Below are 26,677 nucleotides of genomic sequence, written 5' to 3'. Positions count from 1 at the left end.
TCTGTCACATCTTGTTCTTTCTCTGGTCCGGGAAAAGCTCTCGCAACCCACTTCACACTCTGGTGATGTGAGGGCAGTAATCTGGCTAAGGAAGGGAAAGCTCATTTTAGAGCTGCGAAGGTGGCAGATGATGCAAGGAAGGGGCAGGACACATCGCTAATGATTTCATTTTTTTTCCCTATCTAGGCTCCTATCCAGCAGTTTGCAGACAAAATCAGTGGCTATTTTGTACCTTTTATTGTGGCTATCTCAATCATTACCCTGATTGCCTGGATCGTGATAGGCCATGTCAATTTTGAAATCGTGGAGCAGTATTTTCCCGTGAGTGACCTTTTAAATTGTTTAAAATGAAAGAACGTGAGAGTTGCAAGTCTGTTCTGAATCGATGGCATTTTATTCCCACCGAGTACAGTGTGGATGGTACTGGCCTATGTCTGAAGATTTTAAATGCCCAGTTTAGCGATTTTTGTACAGAGTGTGACACCATCTTCACACGTGAAGCACTGGTGGTGAGGTGTACCATCAAAAAAATAGCTGGAACCAGATGGCGTCGATACCCAGTCTTGGGAAAATGCAGCTCGTAGAAGGGGTGTGGTATTGAAAGTTTGGAATATAAGGAGATTTTCTAATATATATCCAGACATTATTTAATATATATGTGCCTCCAGTGAAACTGTATCTTTGTAGGATCGTGCATTTTCCCTTGAAGATACAGTAAGGCGCTCTCATTCTCACTCCACAGCTTTTTTTCTGCTTTATGGGTAAAACTGGAGAAAAATCCATTCCCTTTACACCAGACAGGGAGCACTAAGTGGAAGACTGTAGAGAGTGCTTTTCCCGTTAGGCGAGAACAGTTCTTGGAGCTTTGTGGTACTGCAAATTTATTATAATTATTTTTACAAATCCTACATTAGGCGAAATGCTAAACAAAAGTAAAGAGAGCCTGCGATTTGTCTCCAGATAGGATCAGTGAGACGGTTATTACAGCCATCCCCTTTGGGAGAAGCCAATGTAAAGAGAGACTGAGTAATATAAGTGCGAAGATGCGAGAAATGCAGTGACTGTTCGTCTCTTTGTTTGAAGGGCTACAACAAGAGCATCTCTCGGGAAGAGGTGATCGTCCGCTTTGCCTTCCAAGCCTCCATCACCGTCCTCTGCATTGCCTGCCCCTGCTCGCTGGGCCTGGCCACCCCGACCGCAGTAATGGTGGGCACAGGGGTGGGCGCGCAGAATGGGATACTGATCAAGGGAGGAGAGCCGCTGGAGATGGCACACAAGGTAAGCTAAGAAGCGTCTCGGACTGGGAGAGGGCCATATATTGAAAAAGGGCTCGTGCCAGTAACTTTCAGCTTCCCGTCCGTGCCCCGTGGGCTTTGCTGCCCCGCCAGAAGACGGAAACGGAGAGGGAAAAGCTTTGCTGACGCTGCGCCGCCTGCGGTCCCTCAGTGTTTCTCTGTCTCCAGCTGCAGTCGGGCTGTGCAGATGCAGATTTCCTCCCGGGGGAGGGGCGGTGCTGGGTCGAGCAGGGGGGGTCAGGGGTCCTTTTACTTTGCTTGAGCCTGGTTAGGGGGGGTTTTCTGATAGCCGGCGGGGCTGGCTGGCTGCCTCGGAACCTTGCGCTGCCTCTCCAAAGATTTCTCCTCGGGAAAGTATTCCCCTCTCTTTTTATTTGCTGTTGTCCTTTCCCAGAGAGAGTTTTTTTTTGTTTGTTTATGAAACAGAAAATAAAGTGACGCAGGGAGGCAGCAGAGCCGGGCAGTGAGGGGCTGGAACGTGGAAAGCCTGTGCAGGGGCAGAGCAGGGGAAAAACCCCCGGAGGTGCCTGGCGAGTCTGCGGATTCTCCCGCAGGGCTGGGGCCTACACTTCTTCCACGGGGAGTGGTGTACGAGGGTCTCCGGCACCTCCCCAGCGCCCCCTCCCATCCTTCTTGTACTAATGCTTAAGGTCACAGAAAATCAGTGGCGTCTCGAGACAGAATTGGGGGAGGGGCTGGGGAGGGGGGGAGCCAAAATGGCATCTCCTCATATCACACCCACCTCCAGGGCATGGCCCCCTGCTTTAAAATTGGCTATAAAAAAGTCTCAGTAAGAAAGTCCAAAGGGTCTTCTGCGTAATTTTAAAAAGCCGGCCAGTTTCACACTATAAAAGTATTTGATAGCCTCATTCACCTAATTCTATTTGGCTATGAAAGTGAAGTCTGGGATATATAGGAAGGGACAGAATGTCAATATAAATCCTGCACCTCCAGTTCTCTAACTCTCGGGCCGATACAGTACAGTGCGCTCTGCCGGATCGCGCTGTTAACCCGCCATTGGACGCGCGTTACCCCTTATTCAGTAAGGGGCCGAAAACGCGCATCCAACCCGCGGCACCTAATAGCGCCCTCAACATGCAAATGCATGTTGATGGCCCTATTAGGTATTCCCGCGCGATTCAGAAAACAAAATGTGCAGCCAAGCCGCACATTTTGATTTCAGAAATTAGCGCCTACCCAAAGGTAGGCACTAATTTCTGCTTCGTCAACTGCCAATACATGTAGATGGATACAAAACCTAGAACAGGAAACGGAGTCCGTCTCTCCTGTTTCCCCATCTTTATTGCTAATTGCTTGATTTATCTGCAGACTCGAGGAGCTCTAGCAGCTAACGTAGAGCTGGCACATTATAGGGAGGAGAACTGCTGGAAAAGAGAGTCAAGGACTTAGCAAAAGGAATTCTTCAGAGAGAGCTCAGTAAAAGACAAACCAGGACCTTTTGTCCATACGGAAAACAGTTCTCTGCTAGAAAGTTTAGACAAGAAGTGTAGACAAGAACCTTGCATACTGACGTTCAGAAAGACATGGCTATTTCTACAAGCCTTCCCTGATCTATAACCGCCCCAACTAGAACAACTCGCCATGGTTCTCCAGTCGACGTACCACACCCCTGACTTGGCTTCTGACTATACATTAATTAGTCCCGAGTTTTTTTTATGAACTGACACTATTTAGTCAGGATCATATGATATTATTACAGCCCTGAGTATATGATATTTATATATTTGAAATAATCCAGTCCTGAGTACATGTTTTATTATAATCCTGAATATTTATTTGACCAGATATTATTTATTTCTGAGTTAGCCATGTCTCTGGCTCTTCCTCCTCCCAGTTCATGTGCCCCTGTTTTATTGTAACTTTTGTTCACTTGTTCTCTCTTCGCCTATTGTTCATGTTGATGTTAATGTTTTTTGCACCATTGTTTCTTGTAAACCGATATGATACGATTGGTATCATGAGTGTCGGTATAAAAAAAGCCCTAAATAAATAAATGTCTGGGGAAAAGTCTGCTTCAGATGTGTGGTATTCTAAATATCACAAAATAAAAAGGAGGTACCTGATAGAATTTTTCAAAATCTCTCTCAATTATTTCTTGCAGTCCAAACCTTCATCAGATAACACAAAAACCTCAGTATAAGGCTAGAATCGGTGTAACACTGCATGCAATTTCAAGCAAAAGGGAAGGTTTCTAGAGAAAAACTTCTTTATCGGCCCAAAGAAATGAAGTGGTTCTGATCCAGTTTGAGACCTAACAGGACTTTCCTGGGCTCTTTGAATAAAGGCGCCTGTCAGGGGTGTATCTGAACGCTTGGTGCTATTTGAAACCAGGCTCTTATTCTTCAAATGCCACCTCGGGCACTCAGTTACAACCTTGCTGGGCAAATAAAGCAAAGCATAAGAACATAAGAACATGTCATACTGGGTCAGACCAAGGGTCCATCAAGCCCAGCATCCTGTTTCCAACAGTGGCCAATCCAGGCCATAAGAACCTGGCAAGTGCCCAAACACTAAGAAGATCCCATGTTACCATTGCTAATGGCAGTGACTATTTTGTAGAAAAGAGAAGGCCTTTTGCCACTCCGTCATGAACATCTGTGTTAGCAGATTATCACTCCCAGGCTCTAGGGACTCAACAGGACCAATCTCTCCACAGGAGTTTGTTTAGAAATGAAAGCGGCATTTCATGCTTTCCACACATTCAGGTTTTTCCTTGACACAAAGTCATGTGAAGGTAAAATCAGCAGAGTGCAGTACCAGAAGGGCTTCCGTAGGAAGGATTTATAGGCCATATTCCAGGTAAGATAGGTTTGCTTTTTCCAGTAGATCAGCGTGAAAGTAACTGGTCGAATAGGCTGGCCACGTTGTGCGATGATAGGAAATCTTGGAACAGTTTACTACTTTCTTTTGTGGGAAGAGCCTCCTTCCTAGGTTTATATCCATTACAATTGCTGCCTCTCAGGATATCCCCCACTGGTTTAAGAAAGCTTAATAGTCAAATGAGTGCTTTTTTATGTTGAAGTCCTTTGCCGTTTCTTTTCCCAGGTGAAAACGGTGATGTTTGACAAAACTGGAACCATTACCCATGGAACACCAATTGTGATGCAAATGAAGGTCCTGCTAGAGAGGGAAGGCCTGAAGCTGAACAAGATCCTGGCAATCGTGGGGACAGCGGAGAGCAACAGTGAACATCCACTAGGTGCAGCCATAACCAAGTATTGCAAGCAGGTGACCGATTCATATTGCATTACCCGAGGTGTATTTCAGAAGGGCTCTGGATTTGTCTTGATGGGTAACTCCTGAAATAACATCTGGACTCAGAGATTTGGGTTTTTAGAAGTGTTCTCCATGGATAAGCAGGACAGAAAATCAGCCACACAAGGGGGTAATGTCTTCCACAATGGAAATGCTCTCTCAGAGCTCAGAATAACCTTCTGTGCATTCCCGCATGGCCGCCATGCAAGCCACCTTAGTCTTTATTTCTGCCCATGCAAACAGATGCACTCATCAAGTTCTTCCCCAGTAGTTTCTACAACAGGAGCAGACCATAATTCCTTTGTGCAGGTGGAATTTGTGAACAAGTAGCAGCCTCCTCCTCCTCCCATTGGATCAGAGGTCTCCAGTTCTGTACATTGACTCTTCCAAGCTGTACAGTCAATCTACAGAAATGAGAAGATCCAAGCTCAGATCCGTGCTCAGTCCCCTGACCTGCCTTCTTCAGAAGACCCGCCTGTCTTACTGGAAGGCTAGAGCCATCTCTCTGCCATACAAGGGGAAAATATCCAACTCTTTCATCCAATCTGACATGTTCACATCTTTTAAAAGGTCATTTTTCAGGAGACTCTTAACAATGGACTCTTCTACCCAGGGTTGGGGAGCTCATCTGAAAACCTCTGCTCTCAGGGATCCTGGTCACAAGATAGTGTTGATTCACATAAGTGGCAAGGGGGAGCAGGCTCTTATAGTCTCTGCCTAGAAGCCTCCGGGATTTGGAAATGGGCAATTTCCCCCAGGGTATTTTTCTTCAAGCTGTCTGTCTTCCGGGAAACCGGAATGACATAGCAGATGTCGAAGTGTGAAAACTACAATTGCACGAAGGCACCGCGTGCAGGAACCTTTCCAGCTTTGGAGCGCTCTGCAAATAGACGCCTTTGCAACTTCCCTTAACAACAACAAACTGTTCCAGGAGACCAGCAAGAGAGCGCGGGTGCATTCTCAGTTCCGTGGGATTGAGGACTTTGTTATTTCTATCCCCAAATTCCATTTCTATCCCAAACAATTCAACAGCTAAGAAGAAAGGGATAACCTCCTTCAGCCTTGTCAGACTTGGTTTTCGTGGCTTCACCGCCTGTTGGTTCAGCAGTAGGCGGTGAAGCCACATTATGGAAATTACCATTCCTCCTCCTGCAGTGTAAGCGAAAGCTTCTCCATCCCAGCCTTCGGTCTTTGGCTTTGATGGTACAGATGCTGAAATCCAGCGAGCACCCTCTGTGCAGTGGCCTTACAAAGTGAAATTCTTTCAGCTGCAAGAAGAAACGCCACCAGAAGGTTTTACAACTTTTTAAGTGGAAAAGATTTCCTAGCTGGTGCTGAGGCCTTGGTCGGGACCCCTTTAACCGCGCTATCACCATTTTCTCTCCAGTATCTTCTAAACGTATCTGACTCTGGACTGACGACTGATTCTATCAGAGTTCACCTTCGTGCTGTAAGAGCAAACCATGAGAGGCCTCACACGTACGAAGCCCTCTAATAAAGGATCCAAATGTGGCTCTTGATCAGCGCATGAAGACCCAATTCAAACCTTTGGTGACAGCGGACCTCGGGTTCCCTTTTTTGGAATGTTTTATTTTTAATAGCAGTTACTTCGGCCCAAAAAGTAAGTGAATTGATAGCCATGGTCTCGTATTCCCCTGGTCTCCAGTTATATTCTAATGGAGATTTGTTTTTTTTAAACTCATCCTAAATTTCTCCCAAAAGTAAGTTTCCCAGTTTCGCATTCCTTTTTCAAGACCACACGTTCATAAGGGCGAGCAGACTGGAAAGAACAAGATCCCACAGGAAGGGCTCACGGCTGCTGTTCTTCTTTTAACCCAGTTAAGCAGTGGCTTCAGTTACAAAGAGGACTCTCAACTTGGATTTCTTTATTTACTAATTCTATAAACCACAGATCCGAAGGTCTGTGCACAATGTACAGGTTAAAACACAAAACATAATATGGGATAATAAAACACAGTAATTAGTGCATAGAAACGTGAGTATCAAATCAACAATAAACACGTCAACAAACTGAAATACTACCTAGCTGTGGGAATTATTCATAAACCTGCCTGAATAGATGTCTTCAGGCTTTTCTTGCAGCATTTGGAGAGCTTTGATACTGGAAAATGGTAGCCCAAAGCAAATTGAATTGGAATAGTCAATATAATTTAAAACTAAAGATTGTACTGCAGATCTGAAGTCAGCGGAGAGAAGCAGGGCTTTCAGTTTGCTTACCTGTCGGCTTGAAGAGCCCAGTCTTGACCACATTCCTAATTTAGGATCAAAAGGGTAAAGATTGGTCATAAAGAACACCCAGGTTACGAACTTGACCAGCAATAGGAATCCTATGACCTTGAAAATCAAAAGAAACAGGAGCATCGCAGGATAGCGATGTCTGATTTGGTAACATTTAGAGGAAGTCTGTGTATGGATTGCAGAAAGACCGTTTCTAACCTTAGTAAGTGCAGAGTCAGGGGGGGTGAAACGCTGACAAAAAACTGAATCTCGTCCGCGTATAAGTGGTAACCGGCATACAGATTTGCAAGAAATCGACGTGCGGGATTGAAAAGAATGGCTGAGAGGAACAGCAAGAGAAGAGCCAACCTGGATAGATTGTGAGCAAGAGCTGTGCCAGAAAGCCCAAAACGTTCCAGCCTGGATAAGAGAACATGATGAGCCAACCATGTTGAGGACAACCAGAACGTGAAACCACGAGGAAAAACATCCAGGCCGGAGAGGAGGCTCTCAGTGCCGTGCTCAGAGTGAAAACCAAATTGAAAGTGATCAAGGAATTCCTCTGATTAAAGCAAAACACATTTTCTCTAATATTTTAGCAGGGAGGAAGTAGGGCGATGAATAGCAATATCAGCAGTATTAAGAGAGGATTTAAGGACTGGACGATCACTGGCACATTGCAATTAAGAAGAAACAAAACCAGCAGAAAGCGAAGCATTAATGAGTATCTGCAATTTCTAGGCACATGTATTTCATGACAGCAGCTGGGCAAAGATTAATAGGACAAGTAGAATCTTTTTCAAAGAGCTGATCACTCTGCTTCTCATTGGAAGTGACGGGCGGAATATCACACCATTCATCATTGTCAGAAAGAAAACACGGGTTGGGGAGCCCGAAACAGATTTTCTTCACCGTAGAAACAAAATAAAAAAGGAAGAAAATTCATCACGAGAGAAAAGGAGGCTGAATAGAATTGCTTCTATTAAGATTGGCAAGCAGAAAATGTACGTGCAAAAGAGCTCCTTAGGACGGTGTGAGATGAGGCAATACAGGTAGAGAAGTAACTCCTCTTGCAATGAACGAGAGCAGTTCTGTAAGAATCGAAGGTAGCAGCATAAGAGGCCTTATTAACCTGATCAGGAGTCTTGCGCCACTTTTGTTCAAAACAACGCAGGGCTTACAAGCAGCTTACTTGCCATGTCTTCGCTCTGCATCCATAGTAGGTATCTATAAGACTATTTGCTCTTCCATCCATGCTTGCTCTGCTCATTAGTGCCTAGAAAATGCTTCTCAGGAAGACAGCAGGGTTTGGATAGGTAGTGCTGCAAAAGTTTGTATAATGAACTCCTTCAGCTCTCCCTCCATACTCTGCCTGTAGATGTGGGTACAATGACCTTCTCCTGATGTGCAAAATAGCAAACTAATCATGCAACCCTCGGCTCGGGAGTCCTCACTTCTGTGACTGACCTTATCCTGCTTGTCCATACAGAAAGCTAAGTTGCTCACCTCCCAGTTCCACCTGTTTCCCAGTAGAGTTGGAGCTTGGCTTGCTAGTAAGGCCGAGGAGAGCCTGGGTATGCCCTGATAGGCCACCTCTGAGAGAGCTTTCTCGGCACCATTGGATGGGCATCACCCACATGGGTGTCCGATTTCTCCTGCTGGCGAACGCTTGTTGCAGGCGGGCAATTGAACTTTTTTCTGTGGTTTGTCATCCCTGCATTAGGAGTTGGACACCGAGACCCTTGGCAAGTGTTCCGATTTTCAGGCCGTGCCAGGCTGTGGCATCAGCTGCAAAGTCAGCAGCATTGAGACGTTGCTGCGCGGGGGGAACCAGAAGACACTGGACAATAATGCCCGGAATGCAGTGCTGGTGCAGATGGATGGAAGTCCAGAGAGCACAGCCTATCATCCCATGATTATTGACTCCTGGTCCCCAAGTAAGTCGATCCCGGTTTCGAAAGGAAAGCGCGCCTTTGTATTTAATGGGCAGTTCTCAGAACTGTGCAAGCAGGGGGAAAAGTCTGCTGGTATGCAGGTACTTATCCTTTAAAAATGACCTGCAGAGACTTGCACGGGGCTTTTGCTGAGCAAATCAACAAACCACGGTTTTGAAAATGCAAAACTGCCTGCGTTATTGCCTCCCCTGATCCAGACCTGCATCAGGATTGTCGCCGTGCAAAGCTGGATACAAGTGCAGGGCATTGTGGCACCACATGCATGCATTCACCCTCACACAAGATGGGCGATTCTCAAATAGCCCTTTTCCTTTGGGAAAATGGTCCTCTTGCAGGGGTAAATGGCTTTTGAAAATTGCCTTCTCTGTTTCTTGGGGCATCAGATACTGTAAGTGAATTGTTTTTTGGGGAGGGGGATTTGTCGTTTGAAACATTTGGCCTGTGGGTGCCCGTTATAAGTGAAATTCATGTCTAACAGAGGCAACAAAGACTGCTGGGGAGGAGAAGATTTTTATCTGATATAATGTGCAGTGTAAAATGCTGGCCATTTTCAAATTCCCTGGAAGTCCTCCAGACTTTCTACCTCATTTTCAAAGGGAAGATGCCAGGGGGGGCGCAGTACCTGGGGACTCTGTGGGTGAAAGTTCAACGCCAGCGCGTCTAGATTGGAGGATCCAACCTCCTGTGGGAAGGCCGCCCTGAGGTCCAGCTAAACGTGTGCATGCTGAGGATGGATTTACCTGGGCGAATGGTTTGAAGCTTTTATTGAGTCGTAGGTGAAATAATCTTGATCATAGGCAAAGTTAGTTTTGTATTAGCCCCAGAAATTTGACAGTTTCTCCATGGCTTGCTTGCCATATCCTTAGGAGCCTTTGTTTCCAGATTTTATTTTATTTTTCATGGGACTTTCAGTGTAATTAAAAAAAAAAAAAAAAAAAAAAGGCATAAAAATGAATTTGTTATAACAAATAGGAGGAAAATCAGTGGAAAGGTCATTTCTACCCTGATTTTTTTTTTTTGTTATAACTGAAATTCCCAAGAAAAATAAAAGAACAAAGGTCCCTATATATCTATCTATCTATCTATCTATCTATCTATCTATCTATCTATCTATCTATATATATATATAGATATATAGAGATATATAGAGATATATAGAGATATATAGAGATATATAGAGATATATAGAGATATATATATATAGATATATAGATAGATATATCTATATATATATAGATATATAGATATATAGATAGATATATATATATACTGTACTCCCATCTCCCCCCCCACTCTAGGAGAGTGGGATTTTGAAACCCTAAATAGCCTAACTTGTTGGAAATTTGCAAGAGTTTGTACATAAAGGTGAAGAGATGTTAAAGGACAGCACATTGTGAACCAGTTTGCTGGCTTATTCCCAAGCATTCAAGTCCTCTCCTCGTGAGCTCGGGAGAGGAATAGCGCTGTAGGCGCAATAGAGCCTAACGTCAAAGAAAATACGTATTAATCCTCGTTGTAAAAACCTGGTGCTGAAAGAGGCGAAACTCGCTTTCCATGCAGTGTAAGGGGCAAACGGCAGTAAACATTGATTTTTCTTGATGCTTAACCCTCAAAGTGACTCTCTGATCTTTGGTTTAGGCCCCTCCAGCTCTCAGACCTACTCGGTCCTCATCGGGAACCGTGAGTGGATGAGCAGAAACGGTCTCATGGTGAAAAGTGAAGTTGAGGTCAGCATGACAGAACACGAGAAGAGAGGCCGCACCGCCGTCCTGGTGGCTGTGGATGGTAAGGGCTCTGCAGCTGTCCTCTACACGGGGCCCTGTTCTGGGAACAGTCTCTGCTTGTATTTTGCAAACCTTTTGCTTTTCTGTTTGTGCAGCTTGACTCTGACCTTCAGAGACCCTTCATGTGCTTTGCACAGGGTGCGATTCACATACCTCTGGCTCTGCCTTCACATTAATAAACACGGAAAGCTCCATGGTCTCGGTTACTTCTGCATTGCCTTGGCCTTTACAGTCTTTGTCACTTTTAAGTTGCCCCCTCTGTTACCGGCAAACGGTCCCCAGCTGACTTTTGCAGTTGTAAACGAAATTGCTTCCTGTATATCGCTTAACCCAGTCCCCGGTCTCCTGCTGCTGAAATGATGGAGAGCGTCCCAGTGCAGCAAGCTGTTTCATCCGGCTGATATCCAGAAAAGCTTTTTCCCATCAGCACCAAGTGGGAGTCGGACCTTTAGAAATCGGGCCCAGGACGTGCTCGCTGCATTGCTTTTTACACACACTATTGAACCATGACCTGCCCCAGTTTTATTCCTGGTGGAATTTTGTGTTCACTTCCCTGTCCGCCGTTCTGATCCGTGTGCACAGAGACGAGCTGTGTGCACAAATACCTTGTGCACACAACGTCGCGCGCCCAAGTACCGGGCGCACAAGCAACGCGCATAGCCACGCGCTTACTGTGCCGGACGCATAACTTTGACCTGTGCACACAACAGCGCGCACATCTCCCCGAGCACGCACCCAACCCACGCGCACAACTGTATTTTACGCGCACAACCCATGGCACCATCGGAAAAGAAACTCAAGGCTCAGGGCCTTTGCCCAGCATGAGGAGGCCACTGCTCTGTGTATTTAGTGCGAAGAGGCCCTAGGGGATCCAACTCATGGCCCTCCCCAGCCAGTACCGGGTTCCAGCCTTCGAACAGTACGCCGGACCTAGCATTGCACAGCGGGACCCCCCCCCTCAAACGAGGCTCCCCGGGGACACAGCGCCCCTTAGTCTAGACCCAGCATCTTATCTCCTGGGTGGAATTCTTCAAAGGTCTGCATAACCTTCGTCCACATGCAACCGGGGCCTCCTATTATTCGGCCACAGGCTCCACCAGAGGACCTCAACATACCGGGACCCTCTATGCCCAGAGAATTGATCCCACCGCCCAGAAGCCCCACCTTCGGGGACACGGACAACTCAGATGAGGATTCAGAATCCCTGGAGGATGGGGAACTCCCTCCGGGGACAGAGCCCCACCGAACCATGAGGCGCTTCTTCACCAAGGACGAGCTTCCAGACCTTGTCACACACAGCTTGCTATCCCGGTCACAAGTGCCTCGGGGGAACCTAAGATGAACCCACTATTAGAGGGACTCCGTCAGACCTCCTGCCATTTCCCACTGTTACAAGCCGTCCAGCAACTAATTGACCTGGAATGGGATGCCCCAGAAACTACATTCAAAGGGGGCCGGGCTCTGGCAGCCATGTACCCTCTGGATCCAGCCGCCAAAGATCTCCTGCATGTCTGAAAGTGAATGCCATGGTCTGCGCAGTTTCGAAGCGCATTACTATCCCGGTGGAGGGAGGAGCAGCATTCAAGGATGCTCAAAACAGACGTCTTGAATCTATCCTCAAACAGTCCTTTGACGTCTCTGCTATGTCTTTACAGATCGCGGCCGCTTCTGATCTGGTACGCACAGTAGCTAGAGGAGTGTCATCCGCCGTGGCAGCCAGAAGACAAATCTGGCTTCGAAACTGGTCGGCTGATGCATCCTCCAAAACGAGACTCACAAGGATGCCTTTCAAGGGAACACTCCTGTTCGGAAGCGAACTAGAGAAACTAGCCAACAAATGGGGCAAGTCCCCACTGCCACAGCTACCGAAGGACAGGAATAAGAGAAACCAGCGATCCTTCCCCCGAACCTCCAGGGGCAGAGGATCACAGCGCTTCAACCCATATAGAAGCACATATCAAGCGGCCCGCCCCGCAGGCTGGAGCCAGTCCTTTCGGAACAAGCACAACAAAAGGGGAGCCAGCTCGGGCTCAGGCCCCAGCTGCACCCCACAATGAAAATCAGCGGACCCGTCCAAAGGAAGAAGCCATAGGGGGCAGGCTTGCCCTATTCTACCAAAGATGGGTTGAGATAACTTCGGACAAGTGGGGCTTATCCCATCATTTGAGAGGGATATTACCTGGATTTCCACCACCTTCCTCTGGACAAGTTTGTGGAATCTCCCTGACATGACCCTTCCAAGAGGCTGGCAGTGGAAGCTACACTGACCAGATTGCTAGCCTTAGAGGCTATAACACCGGTGCCTCCACAACAAATAAATACTGGACGTTATTCCATCTATTTTATCGTCCCCAAGAAAGAAGGAACGTTCAGACCCATCCTGGACCTCAAGGCTGTCAACCATCACCTGAACATTCCTCGCTTCCGCAGGGAAAAACTACGCTCTGTAATAAGGGCGATACAAAAGGGAGAGTTCCTTACATCCCTGGATTTGTCAGAAGCCTACTTACACATTCCGATCCATCAAGAGCATCAGCGTTTTTCTATGCTTCTCGATCCTAGACCGTCACTACTAGTTCTGGTCACTACCTTTCGGGTTAGCCACTGCACCCTGGACATTCACCAAGATCATAGTAGTGGTGGCAGCAACACTGAGGAAGAAAGGAATCCGCGTGCACCCTTATCTAGACGATTGGCTGATCAGAGCGAAATCCCCAGAGGAAAGCCACCAGGCAACCAACAGAGTCAAAACTCTACTGGAGAGCCTCGGGTGGGTGGTCAACACAAACAAGAGCTGCCTGCAGCCCTCCCAATCTCTAGAATACTTGGGAGTCTGGTTCGACACCAAACAAGACAAGGTCATCCTGACACCGACAAGGAGATCAAAACTGATGACCCAGTTACGAACCCTGTTGAGCGAACTTACCTACAAGTTAGGATACCTATAAGTCCTCGGATTACCTACAAGTCCTCGGCCTCATGGCATCCACACTGGAAGCAGAACCATGGGCATGAGCTCACATGAGACCCCTACAACTCTCACTACTATCACGATGGAATCCACTGTCCCAGAACTACACCGTATGTCTTAAGCTCACGGACAGAGTTCGGGCCCAACTACGATGATGGCTACAAAAAGCCCATATGAGCCAGGGAACAAGACTATCCTCATCAACCTGGATCCTACTCACCACGGATGCCAGCCTACGAGATGGGGAGCGCACTGCCAGGAGCTAACGGCCCAAGGGCAATGGAATGAAGAGAGTCAGGTAGCAACCAGAAGCCAACGGGTTTCTCTGGAAATAGACCTCCTAATGTCATGGGCGGAAGTGAATCTTCAAGAGATCTCGGCCGTCCACATTGCCGGGAAAGACAGCATCGCTGCGGACTACCTAAGCAGAGAAAGTCTAGATCCAGAAGAATGGAGGCTGTCGACCACAGCATTCCAATTGATAGTAAACCGTTGGTGTACACCAACCATAGACCTCCTGGCAAACCGGTCCAATGCCCAAGTACCCAGTTTCTTCAGCCACAGGCGGGAACCCCAGTCCCAGGGAATCGATACCCTGGTACAGACCTGGCCACAGGAAACTCTATTATATGCCTTCCCGCCGTGGACGCTATTGGGCGCAATCATCCACAAGATAGAACACCACAGGGGACCAGTACTTCTAATGGCCCCGGACTGCCCAAGAAGACCGTGGTATGCAGACATGCGAAGAATGCTGACAGGGAGCCTCCTGCCGCTACATCCACACAGACACCTGCTCCAACAGGGACCGATCCTCCACGAGGATCCAACTCTATTCTCTCTTATGGTGTGGCCATTGAAAGGACTCGCCTAAGGAAGAGCAGATACTCGGGAGCAGTAATTGACACCCTACTTCGAGCACGCAAGTTCTCCACATCCCTAACATACATAAGGATTTGGAGAGTATTTGAAGCCTGGTGCGAGGACCGCAACATTATACCACACTCGGTCAAAATTCCTGCGATTTTGGAATTCCTGCAGACGGCCTACAGAAGGGATTATCTCTCAACTCCATCAAGGTACAGGTGGCCGCATTGTCATGCTATGGAACCAAGAGCGAAAGCGGTAGCATAGCCTCTCACCCGGATGTCTCCCGCTTTCTGAAAGGAGTCAAGCAGATCCGACCAGCCCTGACGTGGCCGGTGCCTCTGTTGAACCTCAACCTGGTCCTAGATTTCCTAGCAGGAATCTCCTTCAGACCTCTCCGCGGCCTGCTCTCCGACTATTAACACTGAAGACAGCCTTCCTGCTGGCAGTCTGTTCGGCCCGTCGTATATCCGAGCTACAAGCACTGTCCTGCCGAGAGCCGTACCTCAGACTCACCCCGGTAACCATTCAGTTACTCACAGTTCCGTCGTTCCTCCCCAAAGTGGTGTCTCACTTCCATCTCGCTACCATCACCGGATGAGCATAAGAATTCGGAAGAAGCTCGAAGTCTACGCCATCTCAACGTCGGCAGGCTCCTAGTCCGATACCTGGAAAGGTCGGAATCTGTACGAAAGACGGACCACCTATTCGTCCTTCACAACGGGAAGAAGCAAGGGGAAGCGGCCTCGCGAGCAACCATAGCCCGCTGGATCAAAGAAGTTATCAAGGCGGCCTACGTAGAAGCAGGCAAGCCACCGTCTTTACAAGTTAAGGCCCATTCTACTAGAGCCCAGGCAGTATCCTGGGCGGAAACCAAGATGCTGTTTCCCGCCGAGATCTGCAGGGCGGCAACATGGTCCTCCATCCACACCTTCTCCAGGCTCGGGAGGGCACAGCATTTGCAAGGGCAGTACTAAGTGGGTCACGGGCAGCCTCCCACCCGGTTCAGGAGTAGCTTTTATACATCCCATTGGTCCTGAGTCCATCTGCTACACGCTAGAAAATGGAGAAATTACTTACCTGATAATTTTGTTTTCCTTAGTGTAGACAGATGGACTCAGCATCCCACCCACAGCTGCTGTTACTCATGGAATTCTTGGGGGATTCATGGGTAAGCCATGCTTTCCTTCAGCTAGGACACCCATCCTACTGGGTGTCGACGTTTCTCGGTTGAGGGCACTGGCGGTCTCCAGCTAGAACCAATTCAACTGGTTCAAATTTATTAAGTTAACCAAGTTACAAAGTTAACCACGTTATCCAAGTTATAAAGTTAATCAAGTAATTCAGTCATGCATACATCCACAATGCTTTTCGAGGAGAATACTGAAGAGCTGCACTTCCTGCAGGGATATATGTACTAGGGGCTGACGTCAGATTGAAATCTGATCCGTCTCCAACTGCTCTCAGGAGTACACTATACCCATTGGTCCTGAGTCCATCTGTCTACACTAAGGAAAAGAAATTATCAGGTAATTTCTCCAATTTATCTTGAGGCAATTTAATGGGAGTTTTTCAAAACTTGAGTAGCATTTTCATCTTTAAAGGCAAGGCCCACTCTGAGTGCTAGATCAGAAAACACTGTGAAGATGAATATATGTCTAACTTTCATGCAGAAATCTCAGTCACATTTACTTTTCACTTCGATGCCAATATTCAGACATGGCTCAATAGCCGGTCCAAAGTTAGCTAGATAATTTAATCGAATAAGTTGAATATCACTACTTACCTGGCTTAATTAGCTGTATATGTAGTTCTTTTCGGTTATCCCAGAACACCTCTTTTTTTTTTTTTTTTTATCCGGCTAAAATCTAAGATCCATCAAAATTGGCTTTTGAATATTGAGCTCTTCATGTTTACTATGAAATCTTGCCTCCCTCATAGGTGAATTTAATCTATAATTAGGGTGGTGGCAAACCAGACCATTTTGTGGCCTTGGAAGCTTGAGAGTATTAGAGGGATCAAATTTCAAAATGGTAAAAAAAAACTTTCCACATTTAAAAATGAAATTATTTTATATATATATATAAAAATGTGTTAGAGTTGGAGGACTGTGTGGTCCTGCTGTTTCAGTTAAACGCAGGTTTCTTCCGCTGATCTCATGTTCGGTTTGGCTCCTGAACGTGAGAGAGAGAGGGGGGGAGCATGCTCTGGTAACGGGAGTGTGTGTGTGCGCTTTTTTCCCAGGAGAACTCTGCGGGCTGATCGCCGTCGCTGACACCGTGAAGCCCGAGGCGGCGCTGGCAGTCCACACCCTGCGCTCCATGGGATTGGAAGTGGTTCTCATAACCGGAGACAACAGCAAAACCGCAAAAACAATCGCATCCCAGGTTAGGTTTATTTTACTGCAGACGCTGCCGCGGAGCTCTCTTAGCGGGGGGGGCCTCCTCCCCGGTTCTCCCCGATGCCGCGGTCTCTTGCTGCAGAGTTGGACCTTTGCTCTGCAGTCTCAGAGAAACAGAGAGTGGGGGAAGCGTAATCAAATGAGAGAAAAGTGAATGGGGTGAGGAGATGGGAGAAAACTGGAATGAAAAATCTGTAAAACCTGAAAAGAGCGGGGGGGGGGGTGCCCCAGTGTCCTGCCATATGGAGGGACCTGGGCTAGGCCTGGACTGGAGATGCTGGGAAGGTTACATTGACAGCCCCTGGGAGGAAGGAGGCCGAGAAGGGAGTTGGTCACTGCACGGTGGCAACACCTAGCGGCCAAGGACTTGTCACTGTTAGGCCTGGGCGAATTAAATTGGGAGAGAGGAATAAAAGAGAGGGACCCCCCCTTACCATCACCCGCAAAGGTAGCTGTGAACGAAGGCTTCCTGGTGCCAGATCCCAACCCTGGTTACAGATAAAGTAGAACTACAAAGGAGCAGGAGGAAACTGCCGAGTCAAAAAAAAAGAAAAGGGGCGAAAATCAATAATGAAAAAGAATAAAAGATAGACGCAAGCAGCAAAGACTGGAAATCGTTTTGTTTTATGAAGGACATCACTACAAGGTTTGCTTCTTTGCTGCACGTTGTTGTAAAGTGCGTGCAGATTTGTACAGGGAAGGGGGAGCCTTTCCGTAATGCAGCAGGAATTGGTGAATGGCTGCAGCTTTCTGGCCGGCATTCTCCGGGTTAGCGGGCGTGGGATGTGGCACGGACTCTCACCCGAGCCTCTGTCTGCTCTGTTTTCTTCCCTAGGTTGGTATCAGCAAAGTGTTTGCAGAAGTCCTTCCATCCCATAAGGTGGCCAAAGTGAGGCAGCTGCAAGAGGAGGGGAAACGGGTGGCCATGGTTGGCGATGGCATCAACGACTCCCCTGCTCTCGCCATGGCGAACATCGGCATCGCCATCGGCACCGGCACCGATGTAGCCATCGAAGCGGCAGATGTCGTATTAATTAGGGTAGGTGTCCCAAAACAGAGCGGACGGACGGGAGCTTAGCTTGCACTGCACTGATCGGTGTTACATAGTGATCCATTGTATTTCTGCATCTAAAATAAACACACTCACTCACACACACACACACACTCTCACACACACTCACTCACACACACACTCACACACTCACTCACACTCACACTCTCATACTCACACACACACACACACACACTCTCTCTTTATAAATGCAGGTTATGTTGTCACTAAGTACACAATATCTCACTTTTTGGAAGGGAACACTGCTGTTGCTTAACTCTTTTGAAAGTTTGCTGTTATGTTAAAAAAAAATCCCTCTTTCCTGAGCATTTTTTTTAAAGTACTGTGGCATCCACAACTTATCACCGAAGAATTAACTACCCATGTGCTGAACCGCCTGAGTGCACGGGGGTGGGGAGCTTCTTCAGGTGTGAGGCTCAGTGGGGTTAGTACAAATGTAATGTAAATCATCTGACGGGGAGAAAACAATGCAAGGACCAGGCCCTGTGACCTAGTGCTTGATGCAGTGCGTTCCACCTTCAGGGGCTATGAGCAGAGTTTTTAGGACTAACAGACTGGAATTTTCCATAAATAAACCTTGGATTGGCAACTTCTCAGGCAGGGATTGGGCTGGAAGCATCTTAAAGCAATATTTTTAGCCTTGGTGAGGGGGGACGGATGAACCTGTGCCCTGCTAATGGCTCCTAGTTCTCTTAACCACTAGGAATTACAGGATTCTCTGTGCTCAGATGCACCCACCTTCCCTTTATCCATGCACGTCCCATGCATTGGTCCCAACTGGTATCCTCGTGCCTGCTTCCCTGGCCAGCAGAGGTTACCACTTGTAGTCTCTGCCAAGCAGTTCTAAGAGCCTTGTGGTTTTTGTACCACTTCAGTTCGGTGCTACTCTTAACATGAGATGTAAGAAGTCCTGCACAGCTCAAAACCCATGAGGCTGCTGGGATTATCGAGCTTTGGCAGAAGCTGTAAGCAGTAAAGCACCACACTCCTTCAGCCAGGGTGGAGCAGCAGGAGGGAGGTAGGGGCGAGACCGGGAGAAAGGAGGAGGTAGAGGAGTAAGGAAGTCAGAAGCCCTAGGGTACAGTGTTAGAGAAGTTCAAGGAGGGCGTGGCGTGGACTTGGGAGAGAGGAAGAAAGAGAATTTGTGGAGGAGGGAGGGAGGGAGGATCTGAGATGAAATGGGGTGAGGGTGAGAGGACCAAGCCAAGAGGAAAGAAGTAGGGGGAGAGAGGAGATGGGAGAAGCAAGGACAGAAGGCGAGAGATGGAGATAACTGGAGAGAGGGTGAGCAGTGGAAACGGGGCGATATGGATAAGGTAGAGAAAATGGAATGGGGAAAGTGGGATGAAGGAGAGGGATGGGAGGAAAAGGGATGGAAGAGAGAGAGGGGCAGAGAGGCAGGTGGAGAAATGGAGAGGGGCAAGGGAAGAAAAGCTGAAATGTGTGGATGAAAGGGGGGCAAGAAAACAGGCTGAAATGAAATGGAGAGAAACTGGACTGTGAGGGGGGAGATGGGAAGAGGCAGAGAGAGGTGAAAAACAGGTGAGGAGAGGGGGAGATGTGGAAAGAGGGAGATGAAAAGGAAACTGGAGGGCTCTGACAGGGTGGCGAGAAGTGACTTGAAAGGAAGCTAAATTTCAAAGAAGACAGGCGGAAAGAGCTGGAGAAGACGCCATGGAAAGGAGACCCGGGAAAGGAGGCAGGAGAAGACAGACAAGATCACAGAGCAGACTGACAATAGCACAGTAAGAGAAAACAAAGCAAACCACAGAGGTAGAAGAGAAATGTTCTTTTCAGTTTTCTAGTCACTTGTAAGTTTTCTAAATATATAATTTGTATGTGGTATGGCCTGGGAAAATGGCAGGCAATGGTGAGGAGGGGCCTCCTGCTCTTCTCCCCCCCTGCTCACTGGCGCCACAAAACCTTGGAGGAAGAGTTCCTTGTGCCTCTTCCTCTGTGTTCATCTCTTCCACGGGCCGCCCCACAGTGGGGAATAGGCTGAGAGTAGTAAAGAGAATAAAATAGACCCTGTTCTTCTCCGCAGAACGATCTATTGGATGTGGTGGCGAGCATAGATCTATCAAGGCAGACGGTCAGAAGAATCCGGATCAATTTTGTCTTTGCTCTGATTTATAATCTGGTTGGCGTACCCATAGCTGCTGGTATGTAAATACAAAAAAGTTTGCATTTCTTACAGCATCCATTGATTTCAATGTTTGCAGACTCTCTAAGTGGTAGTAATGAAGGATCAGGGGCAGCAGACTTCCTCAGGAGATTTCTGCACGTCCTTCGGAAAGCTCCATGGCGAATGCCAGCCGTTTCTTATGAAATGTTCACTCTCCAAGTCTTAGATATTGCACAAGATTTGCAGAGCATTGCGACTCGACAGTAACCTGCCTTGAGTGCTCAGGGTCTGACAGTGGGAATGCATGGGTGACCGGGCTGCTGCTCCGCGTAACTGGACTCCTCTTTGCAGGTGTGTTTCTGCCGGTCGGATTGGTTTTACAGCCCTGGATGGGGTCGGCAGCCATGGCTGCTTCGTCCGTTTCGGTTGTGCTTTCTTCCCTGCTGCTGAAACTGTAAGTGGTTTGTTTTTTGGCTTCTTATCTCTCCACTCTGTATAAAAACAGTCGTATTTCTCTCTCATGTAGCAAGAGCGCAGGCTCCGTGCTAATGCCGCAATGTACATCGGGAATGGGGCTGCAGGAGGACGAGGCTGTGTGCAGGGCAGTGCTGGCCACCCGTAGCACGAGCATAGAGGAGGCTACGGGTGGCCAGCAGGGACCATGGGCTCTAGGACGCTCACACAGCAAAGGGGTAAGAGAAGGGTGGGCAGGTTGGGATGAAAGGAAGGGGGTCTTGCCACTAATATTTGTATATTTGTATATTTGTTTAATTGTTCAATCTGTTTGATGTAATTTTCTGTTCCTTGTTCCGTGTAAACCGAAGTGGTATGCACTAGTGCATGAACTCCGGTATATAAAAGCCTTTAAATAAATAAATAAATAAATAAATAAATAAATAAATAAATAATATTTATTGAAATATGTTTGGAAATTTCTTTTTTTGTATACAAACTTCTGCAGCTTGCTTATTGCGGCGGTTACTACCCCTAACTAATTAAGCTAGAAATTTCACTTAGATGCAGTTCCAACACTGCTCTCTACATTAATGGTGGGGGTGGAAGGGAAATAGAACCAAAAGGTTACTAAGAGCCAAGAGAAACAGATAGTTTCTCAGATAAGTATGAGAAAAAAAGAAAAAAAAAAGTGAGAAGCTTGCTGGGCAGACCGGATGGGTCGTTTGGTCTTCTGCCGTCATTTCTATGTTTCATTTCTATCTGGTCCAGCTCTCCACAGGGGGTTTGAGTGCCATCAGCTGCCTCACCAGTCAGTGTGGTGGAATCGGCCTTAAAGAAGTCAAATAGACTTCAGACTCATGCTTCGCCCCCTCCCCCCGGGCTGGGAGCGCAGAGCTCTGGACGCTCTCGGACGCCGGGTGTTCCATGCTCTCTGTTGGCAGCTAGGATTGCTTGCTATCAACTCTGTATGGGGCAGTACTCCAGAAACCTCTGGAAACATGCCCAAGAGTTGGGGGAACGCCTCTCGCAAAAATCCGGAGGACTTCAAGAAAATAGTTCAGCAGGGCTTGGACTGTGATAAACATGGTCCATTCTGCGTGCAGCATGTTTGAGACAGCTGTGAGAGTTGCCGCAGCAGGCACTGGGGCTTGTCGTGTGGCTTGGCTACACGCTTCCAACCTGCGCCCCAAGATGCAGGACCGGCTGGCAGAACTGCCCTGTACAGGGGAGAACCTGTTCAGGGACAAGATTAGAGAGGCAGTTGCCCAGCTGAAGGACTATCATGAAACCCTTCAACAGTTGTCGGCCAGCACTTCGGACACTCAGCCCTCCAGCAAGAAGCCTCCTCAGCAGTATCCAAGACGGCCTTTTTACCGGCCATGCAAGTACTACCCGTCGGCCTCTAGATCGAGGACTGAACAGGCACCGGCAAGACCGAGGGCACGGCAACTCTGTACACCCCATCAGACTCCTGCCCCACCACAAAACCCTGTCATGGGATTTTGACTGGCGGCCAGGGGATTTAAGCCAACCAACCCTACCTCATGGTGCCAACCCTCCAGTGGGGGGCCACCTACAGCTATTTACAGAACGATGGACGTCAGTTACCTCAGATCACTAGGTCCTGTCCATCATAGGCAGATTGCATTTCCAACAAACTCCTCCCCGTTCTCCCTCGTGTTCCCAGTGGAGAGGTATAGAGAATCAGCAGATACTCTGAGTAGAGCTCTCCACCCTTTTAATGGCTCGAGCAGTCGAACCAGTCCAGTCAGACCAGCAGGAGAACATGCTCTACTCCAGGTATTTCCTGATTCCCAAGAAAACTGGTGGCCTTCGCCCCATTTTGGATCTGAGGACATTAAACCAGTTTCTTGTCAGAGTTCAAGATGGTCTTATTGGGCACTTTGATCCCCTCTCCTCAAAGCTGGGGACTGGCTCTGCTCCCTCGATCTCAAAAACACTAACGCCCATATCCCCATTTCTCTGGCGGATCAGAGGTATCTATGGTTCCTAGTAGAAGGAAGAGCACTACCAGAATTACATACTGCCTTTCGGCCTAGCATCGGCGCCCCACGTCTTCACCAAATGCTTGGCGGTAGTAGGAGCCTATCTTCAGAGGCAAGGAGTTCATATCTTCCCTTACCTTGACGATTGGCTTATCAAGAGCAACTCCAGGCAGAGAGCGCTATGTTCCCTACAGTCCACCATACGCACCTTGGAAAATCTGGGATTTCTTATCAACTATCCAAAATCACATCTCCAACCATCATTGCAACTGGACTTCATCGGAGCTAGACTGCACACTGCCAGAAGAAGGCCTTTCTGCCTCGAGGCAAGGCAGAGACCCTTGCTGCCCTTGCTCGAGTTGTCTCCGGGTGCTCCCGTGTCTCAGCGCACCAGTTTCTGAGGTTTCTGGGACATATGGCGGCATCAGTGCATGTCACTCCATTCGCTCTGCTGCACATGCGCAGAGTGCAATGGACGTTACATTCCCAGTGGTGTCAAGCCACCCAGGATCTTCGGGTTTATGTCCTAATCACCACTTCCCTCCAGCAGTCCCTTGTCTGGTGGGAAACCATATCCAATCTGAAGTGAGGGATGCCCTTCTAGGGCCCACAGCCACAGATCATCCTCACCACAGATGCGTCTCGCACAGGTTGGGGAGCCCATGTTGCAGATCTACACACTCTAGGTCTCTGGTCCTTGCAGGAGAGGTATTCTCAGATAAATTTTCCAGAATTTTGAGCGATCTGTTACGCCTTGAAGGCATTCAGGGAGCACCTACACAACAAAGTGGTTCTGGTTCAGACCCACAGTCAGGTGGCAATGTGGTATCTGAACAAGCAAGAAAGAACAGGGTCATACCTCCTCTGCCAAGAGGCAGTCCATATCTGGTCATGGGCCCTCGAGAACTGCATCTTCCTTTGGGCCGTGAATCTCCCCAGGTCAGACAACGTCATGGCAGACTATTTGAGTCAGGCCTTCCATCCCTGAATCAAGAGGTAGCGAACCACATCTTTTGCCTGTGGGGGGAGCCCGGACATAGATTTGTTTGCTTCCCTGGAGAACAAGAAGGTAGACCAATTCTGCTCTCTGGGACGGGCGGACAGGGGATCGGTGTCGGATGACTTTTCAGGTCACTGGGGCACCAGTCTGCTGTATGCTTATCCTCCCCTTCCTCTAATCTCAAACACTCCAAAAGCTCCAACAGGACCAAGGCACCATGATCCTGGTTGCACCTTTTTGGCCTTGCCAGGTCTGGTTCCCTCTTCTATGGGAGCTGGCCTCTCATTCCTATCTAGGTGACACGTAAGGTCTGCCACCTTTGCACCAGGCAAGCAGGTTACCAGGCAGTCCTTGTGTCTACCAGCCAATCACCAACTATGATGGCCAACTTAACTCTTCCTACCTGTGTGGTAGCCCTGGGAGTTTTGTCCTCAGTGCGAAAGGACAATGTATCACCTGGAGAGCAGGTCCTTGCTACAGGATCACTTCCTGCTACACCAGGGTGATGTTCTCCAACCAGGAGACCTTTCTGATCCAAGACAGCACCGGGGCTGCCAGACTGGATTTGGCACTTGGCTGCTCTGTCCCTGAAGGTCTCATCAATGTACCTCTCCGTCTGCCTCAGCTCCTCCAGGTCTGCCACTCTAGCCTCCAGAGATTGGACTCGTTCTCTGAGAGCCAGGAGCTTTTTGCATCATGTGCGCACACACAATCTCACCGGTGGGTAAAAAAATCATGCATGTGACACTTGATGCAAAAGACTGGAAAGCCCTCCTCTTGCTGCTGGACATCTACCTTCATCTTAATTTTGTTGAGTTAATAGTTAAATTTAGGTTGCTAAGGGAGTTGGAATTAGAGTACTTTAAATATATAGGTGTATTCACTAATTAATCCGTTAGTGACCTACAAGGGGATGATTAAACTCTCAATAAGGGCTAATGTAATAATATGATTTAGATAAGAGCCTGATTGAAAGACAGGCACTAGAATTAACTCCCTCTGGCTTGCTTATTATCTCAAACACACACAAACTCTAAAGAATATTTCCCACTATTTCACCTCTCTCCAAACTGTTTAAAGTCCTAAGATTTTCCAAAGCTATACTTACCAATCCTCTTCAACCACCATTAAGTTGATCTTCACTCAAAGGATTGAGAGGTTTGAGATTCGTGCGCCACTTCCGATCCTCTTCTACTGCAAATGGTGCGGGGGCTCTGGCAGCTGGGCCTATTGAGTTTGAAGCCTGGACCGCTCGCTGTGACCCCTGGAGTCCTCTCCCAAGGGATGCTGGGAACAGTATGCAGATGAGCCTTCTGGTTCTTTTCCTCACAGGCTTTGTGCACGTGCTAGGCCCAGCCCAGCATAACTTCTGAGAGCAGGTGCAGCCTGTATCCAAATTGAAATCCCAAGCATAAAAACTAGCCAGAAGAAATAATGGATAGCCACGTGTTAAATTATTGTTCCGACAGTGCTGTTGGATCAAAGTACCTTTCAGTTTTTTAGGGTTGTACATGTCTATCAATGGCAAATAGCATGTAGTGTGGAGAGGGGGAGATTAAGGAAGTGGGTATTGAGGTGTCTAAGAAAAAGAATGATGTCTCCCTGCAGATGGAGAAAGTTGATTTCATGTGGTGAATCTGGAAGTTGAAAATAGATGAAGTTGGGACAGGTAGGGCCTTAGGGGGGAGCAGTGAGTTAATGAGAGGCCCAATGCAGTGGACAGGGAGGGCCACAGCAAGAAAGCAAACCCGGGACTTGTGGTGGGATGGTAATGCTAGATGCATAGTAATACTAGACTAAAGTTTGTCGGTGAAGGCTGAAGGAACAAGCTTGAAATTGTGAGAATACATCAGATCTGATCTTTACACTGGAAATGTAAGGACATTCTTCTAGAGAAGGGTAAAGGCGGAGCGTAGTATGCATATCCCTAACATACTGTCTGATTCATTTATCAGCATTAGTGGCTCACATTATCTAAAATGCAAGCAATGTTTATCTCACAGCAGAGATTATCTTGGTCATGATCTGCTGAAAATGTTAAGAATTACTGTGGATTTTTAAAAAAATCCAACATGAAATTTGACATTCAGTGCTGTGTTGATACTTAAAACTAAAATGGATTTCTTTTTTTTTTCTTTTTTAATTTTAGCTACAAGAAACCTACGCGTGAGGAGTTAGAGCTCCGTGCCCGCGGTCACATGAGACAGAAGGCTCCCTCGGAAATCAGCGTGCACGTCGGAATTAGTGAAACCGTGCGGAGCTCCCCCAAGCTGAGCCTGCTGGATCGCCTGGTCAATTACAGCCAGGCCTCCATAAACTCCCTGCTCTCGGACAGGCGCTCTCTGAACAGCATTGCCCTGAGCGAACCCGATAAGCACTCGCTGCTCATGGGGAAGTACAGTGCCGAGCAGGATACCATGGTATGACGCTTGCAGGAACCAGTGCACTGTTAGACAGACAGACGAGTTTTTAAAAGCTTTATTCTTACCACGTCCTCTGATTTATGTTTAAAGGGAGAAGTGGGTTTGCCTGTAATGGAAACATAGCCTTCCAGTGTTGTAATAAAGGCAGCCAAAACGAGTGTTTGTGTGTGAGAGAGAGAGGTGGGAAAGGGAATCTCACAATGAATGCGTAACCGTGCAAGCAGCTATGGGGGAAAGTAGCTCATTACTGCGGAAACAGCTGATCAGATTCTTTTAAAAATCGCGTCATGTGCACGTTCAGAGGGGGAGCCAGCACTACGAATACCTGGGGAGCACCCGAACCTGGGGGAGAGTTGCTTTTGCATTCCAACGAAGTTTTGATTAATGATAATTAGGACAATTAAGCTTTCAAATGACTCAAGACTGAATTCCGCAGCTCCGTGCTTGGCTGAGAAGGCAGAATCAATCAAAGTGAACAACAACAAAATGCTTCTTGTCATCTCTTTGGAAGGATCTAATTAGTTTAGAAAGGATCTATGGAGAAAGAGGTAGCCTCTTAGTTGGATGGAAATGTAGCTTTCCAGTCACAATTTCTCTGTGATAGCACATTCAGGGGACCCACCCGCCAGAATATCCTCGGTGGGATGAAGTCATTTCAGTGGTCACTTGCAAGCAAGACAATCGGTTAGGTCCAGGCTAGCAGAGTAAATGGAGACCCCAGCACGTGACCTACAGCAAATCACTCATGGTAAATTGTGAAGTCTCAAGGAGAGAAACATTATAATTATGTGAATTGTCTTGTACCAGA

At 47.7% G+C, this 26,677-nt stretch overlaps 1 protein-coding gene across 2 annotated transcripts in view; it reads left to right on the top strand.

Annotated features, from left to right (window-relative positions):
- The window catches only part of ATP7A (ATPase copper transporting alpha), an 88,577-nt gene extending 62,551 nt beyond the window's left edge, over window positions 1-26,026 (top strand). The window contains exons 15-24 of one of the 2 annotated variants that reach the window (XM_029607643.1): window positions 187-321; window positions 1,084-1,278; window positions 4,362-4,544; window positions 8,533-8,746; window positions 10,403-10,549; window positions 16,631-16,773; window positions 17,623-17,826; window positions 19,904-20,021; window positions 20,336-20,438; window positions 25,596-26,026. In XM_029607643.1, coding sequence (XP_029463503.1) covers window positions 187-321; window positions 1,084-1,278; window positions 4,362-4,544; window positions 8,533-8,746; window positions 10,403-10,549; window positions 16,631-16,773; window positions 17,623-17,826; window positions 19,904-20,021; window positions 20,336-20,438; window positions 25,596-25,872 — 1,719 coding nt within the window. In that variant the 3' untranslated portion in view covers window positions 25,873-26,026. The remainder of the gene's footprint in view (window positions 1-186; window positions 322-1,083; window positions 1,279-4,361; window positions 4,545-8,532; window positions 8,747-10,402; window positions 10,550-16,630; window positions 16,774-17,622; window positions 17,827-19,903; window positions 20,022-20,335; window positions 20,439-25,595) is intronic. The other variant, XM_029607644.1, reaches the window with a different exon arrangement.
- Window positions 26,027-26,677: the final 651 nt, after the last annotated feature.

The sequence above is a fragment of the Rhinatrema bivittatum genome, chromosome 6 (assembly GCF_901001135.1).
Source record: "Rhinatrema bivittatum chromosome 6, aRhiBiv1.1, whole genome shotgun sequence".
Taxonomy (NCBI): Eukaryota; Metazoa; Chordata; class Amphibia; order Gymnophiona; family Rhinatrematidae; genus Rhinatrema; species Rhinatrema bivittatum.
This window is presented reverse-complemented; position numbering and strand designations above follow the sequence as displayed.